We start from the raw sequence: 21907 nt of genomic DNA, 5'->3' as shown, positions 1-21907 counted from the left end.
GAGGACAGTCCATAGATATAGGAATAGTAGGTTATATTGCCATTCTGCTTTAAATTGATTTTGACTTGGATTTGGTTCTTTTTCTGTCGTTGCAGGAGCTCCATCACTACTGTTTACATTGAGGTACTCCCTCCAAACAATCAGAGCCCTCCCCGCTTTCCCCAGCTGATGTACAGTCTTGAAATCAGTGAGGCCATGAGAATTGGTGCCATTTTGTTAAACCTGCAGGTACAGAATACTTCAGTGTAAGCCTTTACACAGCTACTTCTGTTTACATGTGTGAGACTCAGGGTCCTGTCCTCCTGTAGAGGTCAAAGCGAGGATTAAAATCTATTCCATAAAAGAGACATAGTGCATAAGAAAATGCTGACTTGGCATTTTTGTAACATTTCAGATTTCCATCATACCAACATATATTCATGCATAGCTATTAACCAGCCTTCTGCTCAGAAATGTGATAAAGAATAATAGATTATATTTAAACTTTTCATTTAATTTAATATTTGTGTAGGTTGTCAGCATGAAAGCCCTGAATATTGAAGGGCTTGTATTTATCTACCAGGCAGTTACAGTGGTTATGCAAATTTCCCTATAATGGTTCACTAGTCTCAACACTTCTAAAAGTGAGAGAAAAATTCCATTTCTGTGTCCATTAATTCCTTAGCCTCTCTGCTGATACTGCCCAAAAGGAGGCCAGTTGTGTTTATTGTATCTGCCCACTATGAAGTTCACTGACACTAACAGCTCATTGTTTCACATGTATTATGACTATTCAGTTGTGTAATTACTTTCAGTCACTGCTGACTGGAGCTTGATTTGAACCAGTGACTCAGAGGCAAAATGTTCAATGTCCCAGTTAGAGTTCTCTGATATCTCATAACTCAGGACCTACTATGCCCAGAATCAACAAGCTTTTCCCAGTAGGAAGCTGAGAATCTTCTCTCTTTCTAGTGGTTCAAAATTCCTATTTCTGGTCTTGAGCAGTCATGGTATTGGACCACTGAACCTGTCAGTGGAAAAGGGCTTTACCTCTGAGGCAAGTGATTTTGGGAGGTAATTCCACATTTAAGGAAGGAAGAAGGAACTGTGTGTGTGTGTTTTAAATTGCTGCTATTTGAAGGTGCTCAGAAGTTATGAATGGAGTAGATGGATTAGTGGGCAGGGTACAGCTGAGGTGGTCCAAGATGTATGTAAAATGCAATTTTATGTGGTCCTGCAGTTCCTTACATGACTCCAAAAGTTGTTATATGTTATATCACTACATATAGGCTATGTCTATCTATGAGCTATGGATGTGCTTCCCATCTTGGGTACACACATGCTACCTCAGTGAGACCTAGTGCAAATGGAAATAGTCATGCAGCCACTAGCAGCACAGGCAGAGGAAGCAACAGCGTGGCTTAGCTGTGCCAAGTGCAAACCTGCCTCAACCTAGTGGGCATGTGTATGTGTATATGAGCTGAGAATCACACCTCTAGCTCATAGTGTGGATGTAGCTATATTGTGTGTGTAGATGGAATACAGTATGTGAAATCATTATTATATACTCACTTTGAGCCTGGTTCCCTACTCAGTTTGCTATTTTATGCTATTGTAGAATCAGGCCCTTGTAATAAATGCAGCACAAAACCATGAGTTTTTCAATAAATCTGGGCTGGAGTTTTTAAAGAAGCCTAAAAGAAATAGGCATCCATATCCCAATTGTATTTAGGCAACTAATTCTCTTAGGCTCATTTAAAAAACCTAGCCTGAATGTATTTATCCTAAATTGAGTTTGTGCTAACTGTTTTCAGTGAGTAACTAATTTCAGTAGTGAAAAATAGTAAGAGAGATAGCATTTAGGGCTGTCAAACTATTTAAGAAAATGCAATTAATCACAAGATTTAAAAAATTGTCATAATTGCAGTTTTAATCACATTGTTAAACAACAATAGAATACCAATTTAAGTGTATTATAAATATTTTTGATGTTTTTTTCTACATTTTTCAAATATATTGATTTCAATTACAACATAGAATACAAAATATAAAGTGCTCATTTTCAGACAAGTACTGTAGAACAATCTCTTTATCGTGAAAGTGCAACTTACAAATGTAGAATTAGTATTACTATTTTACATAACTGCACTCAAAAACAAAACAAAGTAAAATTTATGTGCCTACAAGTCGAACCAGGAAGGGGCATAAGAATGTTTTCATATCTGACTTGTAAATACCTTGCAACCCCAGCTGCAGCAATGCCATGCGAACACCTGTTCTTACTTTCAGGTGACATTGTAAATAAAAAGCGGGCAGCATTATCTACCGTAAATGTAAACAAACTTTTTTGCCTTACCAATTCGCTGAACAAGAAGTAGGACTGAGTGGACAAGTATGAGGTGAATTGAAAAATACTATTTATTTTGTTTATCATTTTTACAGTGCAAATATTTGTAATAAAATATAAAGTGAGCATTGTACACTTTTTATTCTGTTTTGTAATTGAAATCAATATATTTGAAAATGTTGAAAAACATTCACAAATATTTATAATAAATTTTATTTGGTATTCTATTATTGTTTAAGAGTATGATGAAATCTGTGATTAATCGCAAGTATAATTTTAATCTAGTTAATTTGTTTTGCGTTAATCGCATACCTTAACTGCAATTAATTGACAGTCCTAATAGCATTGCTTGGACAATTTTGACCTGAGAACTCAGTCTGTAGTGAATGAGGACCACATACTGTAGTCTGTTTACCTCAGCAGAATGCAGATGCTCAAAGGAATAGAATCAGAGACAGTGGACTAGAGCATCAGCTGGTATAAATAGCATAATTCAATAGAGCTCCCCTGAATGGAGCTAATCAATGAAGTCAGTGCCAGAGCTACGATACTCATCAGAGGATATGGCTCTGTATGTTTGCCATTTTCAGTAAATTTATTGAAAACAAATTATCTAAACCAGAATGAAATACAGGAACTTTAACTGAGACTGATTTATGGAGATGCATAGGGAAAAGTTTCTGTTAAACAATGTGCTGAACCACTGACAAAAGATTAGCATAATTATGGATGGTTAAACAGACACAAACACCCACGCCGAGAGAGAACAAATAAATTAGCCCAACACTGAAAGTTACCTTTTGGCACATTTGTACTGCCTGTAGTGTGTTTTAGAATTACACAGCCCAACTCCTCTGGATAATTTTCATAGTCAATCATAAGCTAGTTGTCTATGCAAGCATTGAAAAAAGGGAGCCAGCAGCAGGCTGAATCAGGAATAGGCATTAAACCGGCAGCTCCTCTAATGCAGGAATATGCAATCCTTGAGGCTCAGGTTATCTTGTAGGTAGCAAACCTTAGCTAGTTTTAGGATATTGGATTATGCAAACACAGTATTGGAAAAGTAAATAGAGTGTTGAAATGAGCATTGCCCTTTTCCCAAAGTTTCCAAATTAATTTTCAGTATGTGTTTGTTAATATTGCGTTGTAATATCAAGTTTTATACTCCAGAAATTTAAAACAAGTGTTTAATCTAGTTAAAATTATCTTTAGGAAAACATATCAGGCCTAAATTTCATTTGTAGAAATGAAAGAGTCATGGTCCTTGCATCCCTTCTCAGTGACTTGGTCATCTATGGAGGGGAGGATTTAGGCGGTGTAGCTAGCCATGGCCATACTCCCATTACATAACAGAGATCCCCAGATATTATCACTAAGAATATTTTGAAAAGAGCATAAAACATTCTAATTATTAAAGAACAGTGCTTTGAAAATTTTAAAAAAAACCTTATTATAATATACATTCAAATGATAACTTTGTATTGTATAATGTATATCCTGACACACAGCATGGCATATGTGTAATCTATTATTTTATTATTAAATTCAAATAAGATATTGCAATATTTAAGCAAAATATTTAATTGTTAAATCACAAATATATCTAATAAAATTTGTCCAAAGACTGTTTGTCTTGAACATGTGTCATTTCCATTGAGATCAAGGAGACTGCTTGTGATTTTAAAGGTTAAGCAGATGCATAATTGTTTGTAGGATTGAGACCTTGTTCTGTTTGGTAGGATGGAAGTGAGAAGTATTGGAAACAAAAAAAAAACCCAACAAAAACCACATTTTAAATCCTTGTTCATTTAATTCACTTTTGTTAATTTTTGACACAAGATTCTGATGACAATAGACACGAAAGACCAGCTTCTTTTGAGAGCAGGTTCTTTAATTTTTTTTCTGAACTATGTGACCCCTAAGGCCTTGCAATGTATTTCAACTCCTAATAAGTAATCCTCAATATTTCAAATATACCCAATAGCTACATACACTTAAAAATTCCACTTTATTGGATATTCTAATTGTCAGTTCCTTCTATTAACACGCAGATGAAGGAAAGTCCAATTTATTTTGTATGCTAATTCCACGTGTTTTAAAATGTACCCAGTTGATTACAACTGGTATTTTAATAGCAACAATCAAGATTACCTTAAGTAACACAGCAATAAATAATCCCCACTGTGTTATTTGGTAAATAAAACTGCGTTTATTGCATGCCTAGAAGCTGTTTATTACTTCACATTCTGCCAGCCATTGTTGATTAAAGCTTAAGTATGCAAATGTTCTTATTTTCTTGAGATTTCGATAAACAGGAATAGAGCAATTACCGTTTTACTGAGGTGTGCTCTACAAGCAGGCAGCAGGCAGTAATTCTCTAAGGGTGGCAAAATGGGTGCATTTAATTGATCTTGAAATATACAGGTGTCAAAATACAATTTTATTTAATCAGCTGATCCAAATTTAGAGAGAGATTATTTTTATTGGGTTGTGAGTCTTCAGTTTTCTTTGTGTTTTTACATGATGTACTTATTTGAATTTAATTGATTCAGATCATACATAATTTATTTTGCTATTACTTGTGCATTTTAAAGAAGCACATTCGAACCTACCAAATCAGTGATGTGCATTTCCAAGTTATTGGGGAGAGGGGGGGGTGTCTTTGTTTTTTTGTGTTTGAGAGTCTGGATTGAAGAAGAGAAGAGAAAAAAATGCTGCCAATGTTGCAAATTTGATCGACAGTCAGAATAGTGAATTTGTCAACTATGATGGAGAAAGTGAGAGGGAAACATAAAGGGTTCTGAAAAGTAACAGAAGAACAGTGACAGTTAAGAGATGTGACCCCAGACAGAGGGAAAGATATTAGGTGTGTAGAGAGAGAGATTTAAGACTCATCAATATAAAAGTGACGTTGGAGACCATGGAAATTAATTGAATATTAGAGCTTCTTAAAAATGTGGGGTTTTCCGCAACAATTTTTGTCAGATAATTTTTTCCCATTTTTTGTTTTAAAAAATGAAATGTTATTGTCCATCTCCCCGACATGGTGATGAGTGTAGAGGAGACAAAGGATAGACCTCTGGAAACACCAAACAAAGTGAAAGAGAAGGAAGTGGATCCATCAGAGCTAAGGTTGAAGAAGCAGTCATCAAGACAGGCAAAGAACCAGGAAAGGGCAGAAACACTGAAGTCCAAAAAAAAAACCCATCAAAATGAAACTGGTTCTCAAGAGTGTCAAAGGCAGCAGACAGTTTAAGGCGGATGAGTATGGGAAAGAGACTGTTACACTTGGAAAGGAAGAGGACAGTTTCAGTGGAGAGGACTGTAATTATTTATGCAAAGTGAAAGAACTCCAACAGGGGTGTTTGAGAAAGACCCATCTCTGAATAGCCAACAACATGGTGATTAGGATGTGGGAGACCTATGCTGAGGTTCTCTGTCTCAATCAAGCAGATGCCCTATCCACTTGGCTATATGCTATTCTGGAGGGGTCTCCCTCTTTTTTTTTTTTCCTTCCTGGACCTGAGAAACCTTTCTTAATTACAGTTTCATCAAACAAATTTCATTTTGACTGATCATCATTTTTAACCCCCCAAAATTGTCAAAAAATTCCCAACCAATTCTTCTCTTAAAGAGATATTTGAAAGAGGAGAGGGTAGTGGCTTACAGAACAGTCTGTGATTGCTGCTTTATACAAAAAGGGCAGCATGGAAAAAAGTGTAAAGATATTTACGCTTTGGGCAGTCAAATGTGGCAAAACTGGTGGAGGTGAGGGGCTCAAGAGCAGATCTAACTTGTGTGAACTGTCTGTAGCCCATCAGAGATCATATGCCGTCTTGGGATTTCCAGAACATAATGAAATGCAGCCACTTCCTCACCCAAAAGCCAACACATACCTAGTGCCAAGGGCTTTGGGAAGAATATTTAGGAGCCGACTCTGTCAGCTCTGTACCTGATGGAGATTTCCCCATGCCAGAGGAATCCTCAGCAGGGAAACTGTGTATCTGCTTGGTTTGTATTGCCTCAAAAGATTGATTGTGGCCTCTTGAACTTTTTAAAATAATGTTTGGCCCTCAAGCCCAAAAGGTTGGACCCCACTGCAGCCCATCACCAGTTACCAGTTGAGGGGGGATTTGATAGCAGCCTTCAACTACCTGAAGGGGAATTCCAAAGAGGATGGAGCTCGGCTGTTCTCAGTTGTGGTAGATGACAGAACAAGAAGCAATGGTCTCGTGTTGAGGGTGTGTGTGTGTGTGTAGGTTGGATATTAGGAAATACTGTTTCACTAGGAGGGTGGAGAAGCACTGAAATGGGTTACCCAAGGAGGTGATGGAATCTCCATCTTTAGAGGTTTTTAAAGCCTGGCTTGACAAAGTCTTGGCTGGGATGATTTAGTTGGTGTTGGTCTACTTTGAGCAAGGGATTGAACTATATGACCTCCTGAGGTCTCTTCCAAGCCTAATATTCTATGATTATGAATTTTACCATCACAATCTTTCAGCGAAAACCAAAAAACCCAAAAGAAATTCCCTTTTGTTTTTCACTTTTATAAATGGGTCTACTAATAACATTAGTTACCAAACTTTGCAGATTGATATGTTAGGGGTTTTTTTAAAACTATTATGAGGATGCAGAAAATAGAATTAAATTCTTCTGGCTTTTCACAGCATTTGTATTCTTCCTAACTTGTACACTAAAATCATGTCTATCTTCTATTTTTAAACCAGTTAAGAGAGATGTTTATTAATGTCAACATTCTTTCAAGTTTGCTTGGACAGTTTTTGAGAGAAAAGTATTTGTGCAGTTTGCAGAGCTTATTCAGTAGTTATCTTCTGGTATGTGCTTGGTTTGCAAATTCCAAGAATTCACATGTCAAGTTTCTTGTTTTTCTTCTTAAAACAGCCACTCAGTATGTGAAGTTCAGGTTCATGGATACAATTGCAAGAACAGTTCTGTCAATCTAAATATCAGATGTTTCAAACGTCATTTTTAGGGCATTAAAATTTGTCCAGGGAAGGTAACAATGGCATGGACAATTATTATTGTGAAATCATTTTTTGAAAGTATTGTTCTCATCCTGATCTTCCGGGATGCCCCAGGAACCTGAAAGAAAAGTCAGAAGGGTTGTGATTTAGGGGTGAGGGTCAGTAAGAGGAACATCATCAAAAGGATTGAGAAAGATGGCAAACAAAACAACCAGAAAGTAAAGTATCTGGATGAGAAGAATAGGGGAAAAATCCCGCCCTGAGGGTTGTCAAGGAAATGTCAGGATTTGGTCCAATCAGAATATATTTGCACAGCCCTTAAAAATAATAGAAAACATAAGTACTTAAATAAATAATAAATTTCATATGCTACTTGTTCATACTGGTGGTAATAATTTGAAATATTATATATATATTTCAAATAATTAAAATAAAATATTTTTGTATGTGTTCAGAATATTGATGTGATGCAACTTCATAGTGAATACCGCACATACCGCAATAGCTGATAAAATGGAAACAGTGAGCACTGATTCCTCTTGAAAAGATACTTAATATTTAAATGGCTCGATTTTGAAGGTTAATTTTACAGCATATCGATTGAACAGCACTAACCAGGTTTTTTAGCATTTATGACTGTAACATATTATTTTGATTGTTTTTCTGAAGGCCACTGATCGAGAGGGTGACCCAATAAGATACCTCATCCAAAATGGAGATCCTCAACATGTTTTTAATCTCTCTGAAACGTAAGTGGAAAATCTGTTAGAACTACATTTTTAATTCGTCTGTCAAATAAATATATAGATTGTGAGCAAGAGAAACAACTTCTAATCAGAGGTGTTCAGCTGTTTGTTGTTCAGCTCTTAGCTGTTAATGAGAGCTCACTTGGTGGTACTGAGCTCTGAAATTTTACACAGGGGACTATTTATTTATTTTAAACATTTTACTAGCTAAAACCTATTGAAGTGGAAATATTCCATTTAAAAGAGTGACCTGGGATTAATTAGATGCCTTTAAAGTTGTCAGCCTTTTGCTAATAAAAGGGATACTTTTACTTACTTTCTAACTTTGAAAAAATACTACTCTGTAATGAAAAGGAAGATTTTTTGAGCTATTATTTTAAAACTAGATATTTCAGACACCAGTAAAATGGGAAACATTTAGCTTTTCCTACAGTTGAAAATCTCCTTAATTTCAATAAGAGGATATGTTACAAGTACCAGACAGTGCCCCACATTCTTTCAAGTGGCTGCAATTTACATCCTGCCATTCTGCCAAATGTCATTCCTATTCAAAGGGAAAGGGAGGGTAAAATGACTTCCCCCCGTGCAGAGAATGGGAAGAGAGTAAGCAGGGGTGAGAGGAAGAGGAGGGCTTTTGTTAGGGGTTTATATGTTAATCTAATTTCATCAGGTTTAAGGAGTAAGTGAAGAATTGCAGAGACTTCCTTACACCAATGTGAATATACCAAAATAAAAGACAATAGATCCATAAAAGTTCAACCCCTAATGTTTGGATGGGATTAGCTAATCTAAATTTAATGTATTTTAGGTGACCTTTACCTTGGTCTCTAAGCACTGACAAAATTATGTAAAAAAAGTAATTGGTAATGGGCTCCCTGATTGGCTACCCAACCTGAATTCAACTCTGACCCTTGGCTCTTCCATTTTGCTCCCAACTTTGGTTCTGACCCTGGGTTCTGATTCTTGGCTACCAACTCCTGTGCTAACCATAAGGGCTGACTCCTGCTCCAACTGCTAGGCATGACTGCCTACATTCCAATCATGAACATCCTCTGAAGATAGTGTTGGTTCTCAGGAGAAATGCCTACAAGGCTGTAACCTCTGGGGGAGAGCCTGCATTGTTTTTTAAATAAATCCCACAGGTGTGGCCATTAACTAACTTCACCTTCCACTACCATGGTTTCAATGTATATATGTGTGAGGGTAGTCATTGCTAGAAGAAGCATTTGTCAAAACCATGGGCTTTTATTATGACTGTAGTCTAAACTCTACTGGCATACAGTTCCAAAGTGGGTGTCACTTGCTGCACAACACTTAGTCCTCAGTATCTAAGGGTTTGTCTCCACTGCGATAAAAGACCCATGGACATGGTCACAGCTGGCCTGGATCAGCTGACTTATGGTCACAAGGCTCAGGGTGTGAGGCTATAAAATAGCAGTGTAGATATTTGGGCTCTGGCTGGAGCCCAGGCTCTGAGACCCCCTCAAGGGGAGTGGGTCTCCTCAGAGCCTGGTCTCTAGTCCGAGCCTGAATATCTACACTGTTGTTTTTAGCCCTGCAGCCTGAACACTGCTAACCTGAGTAAGCTGACCCAGCCTCTGAGATTTGGTGCCACAGGTTTTTTATTGCAGGTGCCCTAAGAGTCATATTCTGTTTGTCTTCACGTGCATTGTCCCTGTTGGACACAAATCTATTTAAGATATTCATGACATCAATGCATTGAAGATTTTTTGGATTAAGAGCAAGACTAAGATTTTGAATTTAGTCAGGAAACAAATTAGGAGACACTGGAATTCGTGGGAAACTAGTTTGTTGTGCTCTCATCATCATCTATCAATCAATCAATCATCTTATTATTATTTCTCAGTATTACACATAGGGATGTTTTGTTTTGTTTTGTTTTGTTTTAAACAAATACGCTTCATAACATTCAAGATATTTAAGCATATTTTAAGATAAGATAACATAAGATAACATAAGATATTTATCTCCACCAATAGGAGCCACCAATAAATCCTGACCACGAATCAACTCTGTAGGTTTGGGTACTCAGCTGTTTTGTTTAAACCTCTGCAGAATTCCAGCATTTTAGTTGTTCAAATTCACTTGTTTTCCTTTGACTTTCCTTAAAATTCTGCTCTGCCTGAGAGTGCTGTCTTCTGGAGGTCACAGATTGTGATGTCTTGTACTCCTGTCATGTTCTTGAGATCTCATTCATACCCTTAAGGTACACACCAAGTGTTCCAGTAATCACTGGGATTGTTTTTGTTCTAGTTTTCATAATAGTTTCACTTTCATACTTCACTATCTTCTCTTCTTTTTTCATTTTTATATTTCTGTCTGCTGGTTTGGCACCTCAATTCATATGGTGTTGTTTGTCTTCTTTCTACAACAACAATCGATCCCATTTGCCCACAATGTGACAATTGCCAGATCCCTTAGAATCTTAGCCTCCTCAAGCGTGCTTTCAATTTGGTGGTTGTAACACTGCACGGTTCCTTAAAATGCATACTTGCCGCAGAGACTCCAGTGTAGACACTTGGTAGCCTAATTTTGTCAGGATTGTCTGGCTGTGTGGACTCTCTCCTCAGGCCCTATGCTACCAGCACTCGTAGCTATCTTCGAGACACCACTGATTTCTTGAGGAAACTACAATCCATCGGTGATCTTCCAGAAAACACCATCCTGGCCACTATGGGTGTAGAAGCCCTCTACACCAATATTCCAAACAAAGTTAGACTACAAGCTATCAGGAACACTATCCCCGATAATGTCACAGCTAACCTGGTGGCTGAACTTTGTGACTTTGTCCTCACCCACAACTATTTCACATTTGGGGACAATATATACCTTCAAGTCAGCGGCACTGCTATGGGTACCCACATGGCCCCACAGTATGCCAACATTTTTATGGCTGACTTAGAACAACGCTTCCTTAGCTCTCGTCCCCTAACGCCCCTACTCTACTTGCGCTACATTGATGACATCTTCATCGTCTGGACCCATGGAAAAGAAGCCCTTGAGGAATTCCACCATGATTTCAATTATTTCCATCCCACCATCAACCTCAGCCTAGATCAATCCAGACAAGCAGTCCATTTCCTGGACACTACTGTGCTAATAAGCGATGGTCACATAAATACCACCCTATCCCGGAAACCTACTGACTGCTATACTTACCTACATGCCTCCAGCTTCCATCCAGGACACACCACACGATCTGTTGTCTACAGCCAAGCTCTAAGATACAACCGTATTTGCTCCAATCCCTCAGACAGTGACAAGCACCTACAAGATCTCTATCAAGCATTCTTAAAACTACAATACCCACCTGCTGAAGTGAAAAAACAGATTGTCAGAGCCAGACAAGTACCCAGAAGTCACCTCCTACAAGACGGGCCCAACAAAGAAAATAACAGAACACCACTAGCTGTCACCTTCAGCCCCCAACTAAAACCTCTCCAGCACATCATCAAAGATCTACAACCTATCCTGAAAGATGATCCCTCACTCTCACAGATCTTGGGGGACAGATAACTTACAGACAACCCCCCAACCTGAACAGGGCCGCCCAGAGGATTCCGGGGGCCCGGGGTCTTTGGCGGCGGGGGGCCCTTCCGTTCCGGGACCCGCCGCCAAAGTGCCCCGAAGACCCGCGGCGGCCCCCCCCACCGCAGAATTACCGCCGAAGCCGGACCCGCTGCCGAAGTGCAGCACGGTCTTCGGCGGTAATTTGGTGGAGGGGGGCCCCCGCCGCGGGTATTCAGGGCACTTCGGCGGCGGGTCCCGGAACGGAAGGGCCCCCCGCCGCCGAATTACCGCCGAAGACCGAGCTGAACTTCGGCGGCGGGTCCCGCTCCGTCTTCGGCGGTAATTCGCCGGCGGGGGGTCCTTCCGCCCCGGAGCGGAAGGACCCCCCGCCGGCGAAGACTGGGAGCAGAAGAAGCTCCTGCGCCCAGCCCTGCAGGAGTTTTCCGGGCCCCCCGGAGGGAGTGAAGGACCCCGCTCCGGGGGCCCCGAAAAACTCTGGTGGGGGCCCCTGTGGGGCTCGGGGCCTGGGGCAAATTGCCCCTCTTGCCCCCCCCGGGCGGCCCTGAACCTGAAGCAAATACTCACCAGCAACCACACATCACTGAACAAAAACACTAACCCAGGAACCTACCCTTGCAACAAAGCCTGATGCCAACTCTGTCCACATATCTATTCAAGTGACATCATCATAGTGACATCAGCCATACCATCAGGGGCTCATTAAGAACATAAGAACATAAGAACGGCCGTACCGGGTCAGACCAAAGGTCCATCTAGCCCAGTATCTGTCTACCGACAGTGGCCAATGCCAGGTGCCCCAGAGGGAGTGAACCTAACAGGCAGTGATCAAGTGATCTCTCTCCTGCCATCCATCTCCATCCTCTGATGAACAGAGGCTAGGGACACCATTCTTACCCATCCTGGCTAATAGCTATTTATGGACTTAGCCACCATGAATTCACCTGCACATCTGCCAATGTGATATATGCCATCATATGCCAGCAATGCCCCTCTGCCATGTACATTGGCCAAACCGGACAGTCTCTATGCAAAAGAATTAATGGACACAAGTCTGACATCAGGAATCATAACACTCAAAAACCAGTAGGAAAACACTTTAACCTTTCTGGTCATTCAATGACAGACCTGCGGGTGGCAATTTTGCAACAGAAAAGCTTCAAAAACAGACTCCAACGAGAAACTGCTGAGCTGGAATTGATATGCAAACTAGATACAATCACCTTAGGTTTAAAAAGGGACTGGGAATGGCTCAGCCATTACAAACATTGAATCTATCTCCCCTTGTAAGTATTCTCACACTTCTTATCAAACTGTCTGTACTGGGCTATCTTGATTATAACTTGAAAAGTTTTTTTTTCCCTTACTTAATTGGCCTCTTACAGTTGGTAAGGCAACTCCCACCTTTTCATGCGCTCTGTATGTGTATATATATCTCCTCAATATATGTTCCATTCCATGCATCCGAAGAAGTGGGCTGTAGCCCACGAAAGCTTATGCTCAAATAAATTTGTTAGTCTCTAAGGTGCCACAAGTACTCCTGTTCTTTCTGTTCATATAGTCTCTCCAAGCTGGCTCCCACAGGCACCTAACACTTTAGTTTTTAGTATTTTATTTTATTAACATAGCACTTAAGAGCCCCACTTATGGACTAGGGCCCATTGTGCTAGACATTGTACAAATATAGGACAAAAAGATACAAATACAGGACAAAAAGGCAGTCCATGCCTGAGACAGCTTAGTTGCTTGGGTGATTGGCTGTGCATTCTACCCCAGCAGCAGCTTCCATACCACAGTTGTATAGAGTCTCTGGTACAATTATAAAAGCTTGGGTCCTTAGAGTGGCTGGGTCCTTAGAGAGGAAAAGTTGTGCTTTCCTAGCCATAGAATCATAGAATCTCAGGGTTGGAAGGGACCTCAGGAGGTCATCTAGTCCAACCCCCTGCTCAAAGCAGGACCAAACCCAACTAAATCATCCCAGCCAGGGCTTTGTCAAGCCTGACCTTAAAAACCTCTAAGGAAGGAGATTCCACCACCTCCCTAGGTAACCGATTCCAGTTCTTCACCACCCTACTAGTGAAAAAGTTTTTCCTAATGTCCAACCTAAACCTCTCCCTCTGCAACTTGAGACCATTACTCCTTGTTCTGTCATCTTCTACCACTGAGAACAGTCTAGATCCATCCTCTTTGGAACCCCCTTTCAAGTAGTTGAAAGCAGCTATCAAATCCCCCCTCATTCGTCTCTTCTGCAGACTAAACAATCCCAGTTCCCTCATCATCTTAAAATAAAAGGCAATCCACGCAACTGTAACCATCTGTGTATCAAGAATAGTGAGGAGTCCAGTATAGCCACTAAGTTTTTCCATCTTTTATGTTGTGTGGTCTGTTGTTAGAGTATTGTCAAGTTTCTTTGAAGAATTATCTCCCTTCATACCATCGTCACTTCTGTCTTTTCTGGACTGAGTATGAGCTAAGTTCTCTTTGTCCATCCACTGATTTTTTTTCTAGGCATTGAGACATCTTGTGCAGAAAATGGATTGGTGGTGAGGAAAATATATACTTAGTGTTATCTAAATGTTCTTGGCATAGGAGTGACGTCTCATAGCCTCTTATAGATATTCATAGATTTTAAGGCCACAATCATTATCACCTAGTCTGACCTCCTTCATAACATAGGCCACATCACCCACTAATTCAGTGAAACCAGATTGGTTGATGTAGAATCTATCTTTTAGAAAGGACATCCAATCTTGACTTGTTCTGCCAAGTCAAATGCTATTTGATTATAGTGGAGTAAGGGCAAAATATAGGAATAGCAGCATGTCCCTGCAATTGTTCCAATAATCTTTTTATTGTTCCAGGTCATTTACATTAGATACTTTTCTTAAGAACCCAGATGCACTTAGGACCCAAGCCAAAGACCACTGAAATTACTTGAAAGACTCCCATTTATTTTAATTGAAGAAGGATGAGGTCTGTAGATGAGCGGACTCACCCCTGCGGCGCCTCCTGCTGGTTGTCCACGGGAATTAGCTCACTGCCAGCCCAGAGCGCCCTCTGCAGGCCAGTGATCCACCTGTCCTCTTGGCCCCCGTGTCCCTCCCAGGACCCTGGTGTCCCTTTAACTGGGTCTCTCCCTCCCAGGGGAACCCCCACCCTACTATCCCCACTTTGCCTCAGTATTGGCTACTGCCCAGTCTCCATCTAGCCCCTGTTCACTGGGGCAGACTGCAGTATCAGCCACTCATCACAGGCAAAGGGGTTTGGACCTGCTGCCTTTGCCTACCCCTGGGTTGCCCCCTGAAACTCCCAGTACCTCTTGGCCTAATGCTAGGCGGCAGCCTGGGGCTTTCCAGGCAGGAGTTCCCCAGCTCCTCTGCCTTTCCCCAGCCCCGTTCCACTCGAGGTACCTTGTCTAGATCCCTGCAGCCAGGCCCTTCTCCCTCTACAGCCAAAGAGAGACTGTCTGGGCTCCTGGCTCACTGCCTCTTATAGGGGCCAGCTGGGCCTGCTTTCTCCCAATCAACCCAGGCTTCTTGCCCCAGCTACAGCCCTCTCTTGGGCTGTTTTAAGCCCCGAAGGGCAGGAGCGGGTAACCACCCCGCTACAAGGTCCTTAAATAGGAAGCTTTTTCATATGTTTCAATTTAGGTAATTGTGTGGAAGCTTGAAAGCTTGTCTCTCACACCAACAGAAGTTGGTACAGTAAAAGCTATTACCTCAACCAGCTTGCCTCTCTAATCTAGGTAATTGTGACAGAGTGTGAGTAGCCTAAGGCTGACTCACCACTATGTGCCCTTTGGAAGCAACCACACAGTGGGGTAAATTGATGAGGTAATAGTTTAAGTACTAAGTGATCAGCTAATTAATTGGGTGATTCTGCTCATCAACTGGAAACAGTTGAAGGAGAGGCAGCGTGAGACAGAAGGGAGTAGAGACAGCTAGAAGGAATGGTTAGGGCACTGGCAAAGTTACAGCACTGGCAGTTACAGCACCGGTCAGAGAGCACAGAAGGAAAACAGCTGTAGTGTGTTCACATTGACAGCTGCCTGCATAATAGTGTGTTCATGCTTGCGGCACTTGCAGCGGTATTCAGAGCAGTGCACTCTGGGCAGGTATCCCACAGAGCACCTCTTTCTTTTTTGCCACTAAGACTGGGTCCAGTCCCAATGCCCCATGATGCATTGCTTTGCATCCCAGAAATCCCTGTGCTTCCGTCCGCATTTGGCACCATCTTTCAACAGTTTGTGTACTGCTCTGCCTTTTTCGAGCTGCAGGAATGGGTCCTGAACTGCTGACCAGTGTGCTGCTTGCTTTGACCAACATGTCACAAGTGGCAGTAGAGTTATTCCTTAAACTGCAAAGGCAAGAGGAGTGCAACACTGATCTTGCCATGTGTAGTAGCTATGTCATGAGATTGCTTGTGGCACTGAGTGGTGGGATCACATCGTGATGCATGTCTGGGATGATGAGCAGTGGCTGCAGAACTTTCGCATGAGGGAAGCCACATTCATGGGACTGTGATGAGCTTGCCCCAACCCTGCGTTCAAGGACACAAGAATGAAAGCTGCCCTATTGCTGGCGAAGCACATGGTGATTACACTGTGGAAGCTGGCTAATCCAGACTGCTACCAATCGCTTGCTAACCAGTTCGGAGTGGGAAAGTCAACCATTGATGGAAGTGTGCAGGCCCATTAATCGCATCCTGCTCCAAAAGACCGTGGCTCTCGGCAATGTGTGTGACATTGTGGATGGCTTTGAATAAATGGGCTTCCCTAACTGCGGAGGGGCGATAGATGGCATGTACATTCCAATTCTGACACCAGACCGAGTAGCCACAGAGTACATTAATCACAAGGGGTATTTCTCAATGGTTTTCCAGGCACTTGTGAATCACCGTGGACGTTTCACAGACATTAACGCAGGCTGGTCCAGAAAGGTGCATGATGCACACATCTTTCAGAACACTGTCCTGGTCAAGAAGCTGCAAGCAGGGACTTTCTTCCTGGGCCAGAAGATCACCGTAGGGGAAGTCAAAATGCCCATTGTGATCCTGGAAGACCCTGCCTACCCCTTAATGCCATGGCTTATGAAGCTATACATGGGGCAATTTGACAGCAGCAAGGAGCGGTTCAACAACAGGCTCAGCAAATGCAGAATGACTGGAGTGTGCATTTGGCCGTTTAAAACCCCACTGGCGATGCCTGTATGGGAAGCTGGACATGGCTGATGACAATATTCCTATGCTTATAGCTGTGTGCTGTACGCTCCAAAATATTTGTGAAGGGAAGGGTGAAAGCTTCACTCAGGGCTGGACCACAGAGGCTCATTGCCTGGAGGCTGAGTTTGAACAGCCAGAGTCCAGGGCTATTAGAGGGGCACAGCGCAGAGCCATAAGGATCAGGGATGCCTTGCGGCAGCAATTTGAAGCTGAAAACCACTAATATTGTTGCTATGCTCAGGATTGCAGTGCTTGTAATGCTAGGAGGTGATTGGTGCACGTGATGCAAGAAGGGGCCTTAACATAATTGTATGTTGCTTTGCAGTGCTCTTTTTGCTTTCACTTAATAAAATAAAGATTGCTTTCAAACAAACACAATTCTTTTTTTGAAAGACAACAACCAGAGTAGAGACTCAAACAAAAAAAGTCATCAGCAGGGAGGAGGATGGGGGAAGGGAAGGTCTTGAGAGCAGGAGCGGTCCTGGGATGGCTACAGATTTGTGTATGTCCAGGAATCATACCCAACCTTCTCCTTTGGAGTACAATGCAGCAGGTGTTGTACTTCAGCAGGGCCAAACTGCAGAGGGACGGGTGTTGAGTGCAGTGGGTAGTGGGAGTCCACAGTGTTGGACTGTGAGGATGGAGGAGTGGAATGCTGCCGGTAGAGAGTGGAGCCAGGAGGTTGATAACAGTGTGTTGGCAGTGTGTGTGGGGGCGCCTGGGAAAGAGTTTTGCGACAGCGGTTTCAAGGGAGGGCAGGCGTGGAGCTACTTGGTTTGAAGAGCTAGTATCACCTGAAGTGTATCCACTTGGTGATCCATAACATTTAAGAGCTGTGCCGTGGCTTCTTTCTGATATGTTGCGTTCTCCTTTTGGTCCCTCTTCTCGCTCTCCCGCCACTCCTTCAATTCCTGTTTCTCGGCAGCAGAGTGCATCATAACCTCACGGAAAAAGTCATCCTTAGTTCTCCTTGGCCGCTTTCTAATTCTGCACAGCCCTTCTGCCGCTGATAACAAAGAGGGAGGCTGGGCTCCCAAGGTCATCTCTGTGAAGTTTAAATGCAACATTTTACAGAAGCAGTATTGTTTGCAACACAGACAACACTGATTCAGTGCTTTAAAACATAGCCAGTACTCACACATAGCCAGTACTCACACACTAACTGGCTGACCCCAGGCAAGCACACATGAGCCACAAGACCCCCCAAATGGTGAGTAGCCACAGGGGCAGGGGAAATCACTCTTTCCAGAGCCTGCTGTACACTGGGCATGTTGCTCTTGGGTAGAGCCAGCACTGCATGGAGGGGCCTGATAATCATTCCTGTCCCCACACTTTCCACAGGAGGTGATCATTATGGAAGATATCTTGCTGCTGAGGGTGAGCAGGGAATCAAGTGAGGGTCTTCTCCAAGCTTGCAGCTTCCACCCTGGCCCTTATGTGGCTCGCCTGTGTGCAACAATGGTTTCCCCCTTGATGGCAAAGTGGCACAGGAAATTTACCATTAATGGGGCAAGAAACAAAGCAGCTCTGCTGAGGAACCTGTGGCAGCGGATTGCCCAGTATCTCCATGAGAGTTTCCTGGAGATCTCTGACGGAGATTCCCATGAAGTGAGGGAGTGTATCAACAGCCTGTTCCGTGGCTTAGACTAGGCATGCAGTGGAAGACAAGCCTGCTTTCTCCAACCCTCCTGCCCCCAACAACTAGCTTCAGCAATTCCCAAAATCAGATCCACTTACCAGGGACCTCCTCTCCTGTTTGCTCTTCACCAAGATCCGATTGCTGTGACTGGCTAGGCTCCTCTGTGGTAGAAAAGAGCTCCCGACTTCATGCATCTCTGGCCTCCAAATCATCCTCTGCCTCGAGTCCCCTTCCCCCTCTTTGTTCAAGGTTTCCTCCTCCTGGCTCGGTCCACCCTTGACTGGCATGCGAGCCAACGAAGTATCCACAGGGGCCTTCGCAGTGGATGTGGGGTCACCACTGAGTATTGCATGCAGCTGTTTGTAGAACTGGCAGCTCATGGGCACAGCACCGGAGTGGTGGTTTGCCTCCCGCACCTTGTGGTGGGCATTCTGCAGCTCCTTCACTTTTACCCTACACTGCATTGAGTCCCGGTCATGGCCCCTTTCTATCATGCATCATGAAATCTGCCCATAGGTATCATAATTCCTATGGCTGGAGTGCAGCTGGGACTGGACAGCCTCCTCTTGCCAAATGCTGATGAAGTCCAGCAGCTCGGCATTCCTCCAGGGGGATTGCCTGGTGTGTGGAGCAGGCATGGCCACCTGGAAAGATACGTTGAGACCATTGCATGCATCACCGAGCAAACAGGAAGGGGACTTTCTAATTTGCAAAGGAATGTATGGAGTGGGGTGGACGGTTAATCACCTGAGGGCAGGGCAGTAGAGTTCAAACCGATGACCAGAGAGGTGAGAATAGGCATTGTGGGACACCTCCCGGAGGCCAATCTCAGTGCTGTAGTCACCACAGTGTCTACACTGGCACCGCAGCACTGTAGCTCCGATGCAGAAAGCTGTCCGCCTCTCATTGGGGTGGTTTTTTTAGAGTGCTACAACTGCATTAGTGCGCACTAAGTGGCTTGGCAGTGTGTACACCTCGGGAGTTACAGTGCAGAAAGCTGCTTTACTGCGCAGAAACTTGCCAGTGTAGTTGGGGCCTTAGAGAAGCCCAGGATCTCACAGAGAAGCGATCTTTTCTCTTCTGCCCTGTTTGTTTGCAATAGGTAAAGATTTGGAGGAAATACTTATTTATGCTGCGGGTAGCAAATATTTATAAAGCACATTGTAAATAAAACACCTAGTGTTGAACTTGCAACTGGAATGCATAAGGATTGTTTGCAGTGAGAATCCAGGGTGAGGGAACCCCATTCTGTGACTCCAGAAATGGCCTAGTCCCTTAGTGCTACATCAATGAACCCTTTTTTAACTGTGTACAGTATATCTCCTTTAGCATTCACTTCACTAACTCACTAGATAATGCCTCCATTCTAAGGATTGACATAGTAGCCTTTTTAATTAAGCTTCAGTTCTGTCTCCTCTGGCAACTAAAATCTGAATCTGATCTGAGGTAATTAGGAACTTCATTAGCTCCCCCATGGAAAGTGATGGATATTTGACTAAAGCCCAAGAAATGACAATGAAATACATGAAACTGAAATGCATAGAGTCCATTAGACCTGAGTACAACACAATATCTCATAATTAAACCAAGTATGTTCAGTTATTACATAGCTTATCTAGAAAAGATGTATTACAAATGTTAGAGAGGCTGCCTGGAATAGGGCAGTATGGTACACACTGGAATTAAAAAAAGTAAATCAGCTTATGTTTTCCTGTTCATTTTAAGTCTAAAATTCACAGGTGATAAATGAGCCTGCAGCTGTAGTGTAGTGTTATTGGAACACTATTTCTTGTGGACATTTTATTTGTCACAAGTATACTTTTCCTTCAGAGTCCAATCATGAAATTTATTTTAACAGGTTACCTGTACTAACATTTTATCACAATAAAAGTACACATTTCTTAATAGGAAGCATTCATGTTGAACATGAGCAAAACATGCAAATCCAATTTCCTTCTGTTTAGATTTTATTAGAGTGTTCTTAAACCTTTATTTTAAGCTGTTTTGTTACATTGAGATGATGGCTAATTCATTACAAAGGGCAGTTGGGGATATGTGTACTATTTAAAAGCAGTGAGTGTTTTTCTCTTTTGTGCCTATTCATAGACATCTGATCTTTTTAAAACGTTGGAAAGGGGCAAATTGCCGTCCCAGGACATTCACTGCTGTTTCCACTTTTCTGATTTATAAAAATATTGAAATACAATTAAGTTAAATGGTCTTTAATAAGATGAATGTGGAAGTAAGATATAGAGTATTAATGCATGTTTCCCTTAGTGTTTAGTAAAATTCTGGAAATAAGTTATTGCTGAGTCAATCTGATTTGATGTTCTTTCCTTTTCTGAAAGAAGCTACTAGAGACATTCATGCACCGTAGCATTTTGGAGGGTTTTTTTTGTAGCCATGAGTGACATACGATTTAACACCTTCCTCAAATTCCCCCTATCATGATGATTGAGACTGGATACTATTTTACAGGTCAGTCACTTGATCTTAGGGAAGAGCTCCTAATACTTCCCACTTATTCTTATTCCACTGAACCCTATTAGTATTCACTTAAAAGTGTCAGCTTGCTCTAACCTGCTGACCAAAGATAGAGTGCTGGCATAAGAGACTTTAGTCTTCACTGCCAAGGATGTTGGGGAGCTTCCTACCCTGACCTTCTCCTTTCTGATAATAAAGAGGAGTGCTCTTGGAGAGTGAAATGTCAGAAGAAGAGGTGCTGGAGCAAATTTATAATATAAAAACCCAGATTATATAAATCCAAGAGGTTTGATGGATCTTAACTATGAACTGGCTGAGCAACTAATAAAAATGTGCAATATCTCTTTAAAAACAACAAACAGGATTACAAATAGCAAATGTTATACCTGTATTTTCAATAGTCTCTAAGATTGATACAGTTAGTTATATACAGTAAGCCTTACATCTGTACTTGGCAAACTGGTTGAAATGATCAATAAAAACAGAATAAGAAAACACTTGGAGGATCACAACATGATAGGGTCTAACCAGCATAGCTGCTGCAAAGGAAAACTAATCTCTCATAATTCTCGAATGTGTCAATAAAATAGTGGATAAAGAAGATCTGGTAGACATTTGTTTAGATTCCAAAACGCCTCTGACAAGTTACTGCTCAAGAGATACTCAAGAAGCTAACCAGTCATAAGGTGAGAGGCAAAATATTGTCATGAATCAAAAACAGGCTTGGAGATAGAAAACAAAGAATTGGATTAATGCTCAATTTTCATCATAGAAAAATGGTTAACAGTAGGGTTCCTGAAAGTTTGTACTAGGTCCCATGTTGTTTAATATATTTACTAATTATCAGGAAAGTGGCAGGGTAGGGAGGAGTAGTGAGGTAGCAAAATTTGCAGATAGCACAAAGTTATTTAAGTTAGTCAGGACAGGAGAGGACTGTGAGAGAATCAGAGAGACCTGG

The 21907-nt window shown here is 42.0% G+C and overlaps 1 protein-coding gene across 22 annotated transcripts in view; it reads left to right on the top strand.

Annotated features, from left to right (window-relative positions):
• PCDH15 (protocadherin related 15) overlaps window positions 1–21907 on the top strand; it is a 790091-nt gene that overhangs the window by 492839 nt on the left and 275345 nt on the right. For all 22 annotated transcript variants that reach the window (XM_039547294.1, XM_039547276.1, XM_039547275.1 and 19 more), the window contains 2 exons: window positions 96–228; window positions 7981–8060. In XM_039547294.1, coding sequence (XP_039403228.1) covers window positions 96–228; window positions 7981–8060 — 213 coding nt within the window. The remainder of the gene's footprint in view (window positions 1–95; window positions 229–7980; window positions 8061–21907) is intronic.

This window comes from Mauremys reevesii, linkage group 7, assembly GCF_016161935.1.
Source record: "Mauremys reevesii isolate NIE-2019 linkage group 7, ASM1616193v1, whole genome shotgun sequence".
Taxonomy (NCBI): domain Eukaryota; kingdom Metazoa; phylum Chordata; order Testudines; family Geoemydidae; genus Mauremys; species Mauremys reevesii.
The sequence above is the reverse complement of the archived record's forward strand: the minus strand, read 5'-3'. Positions and strand labels throughout refer to the sequence as shown.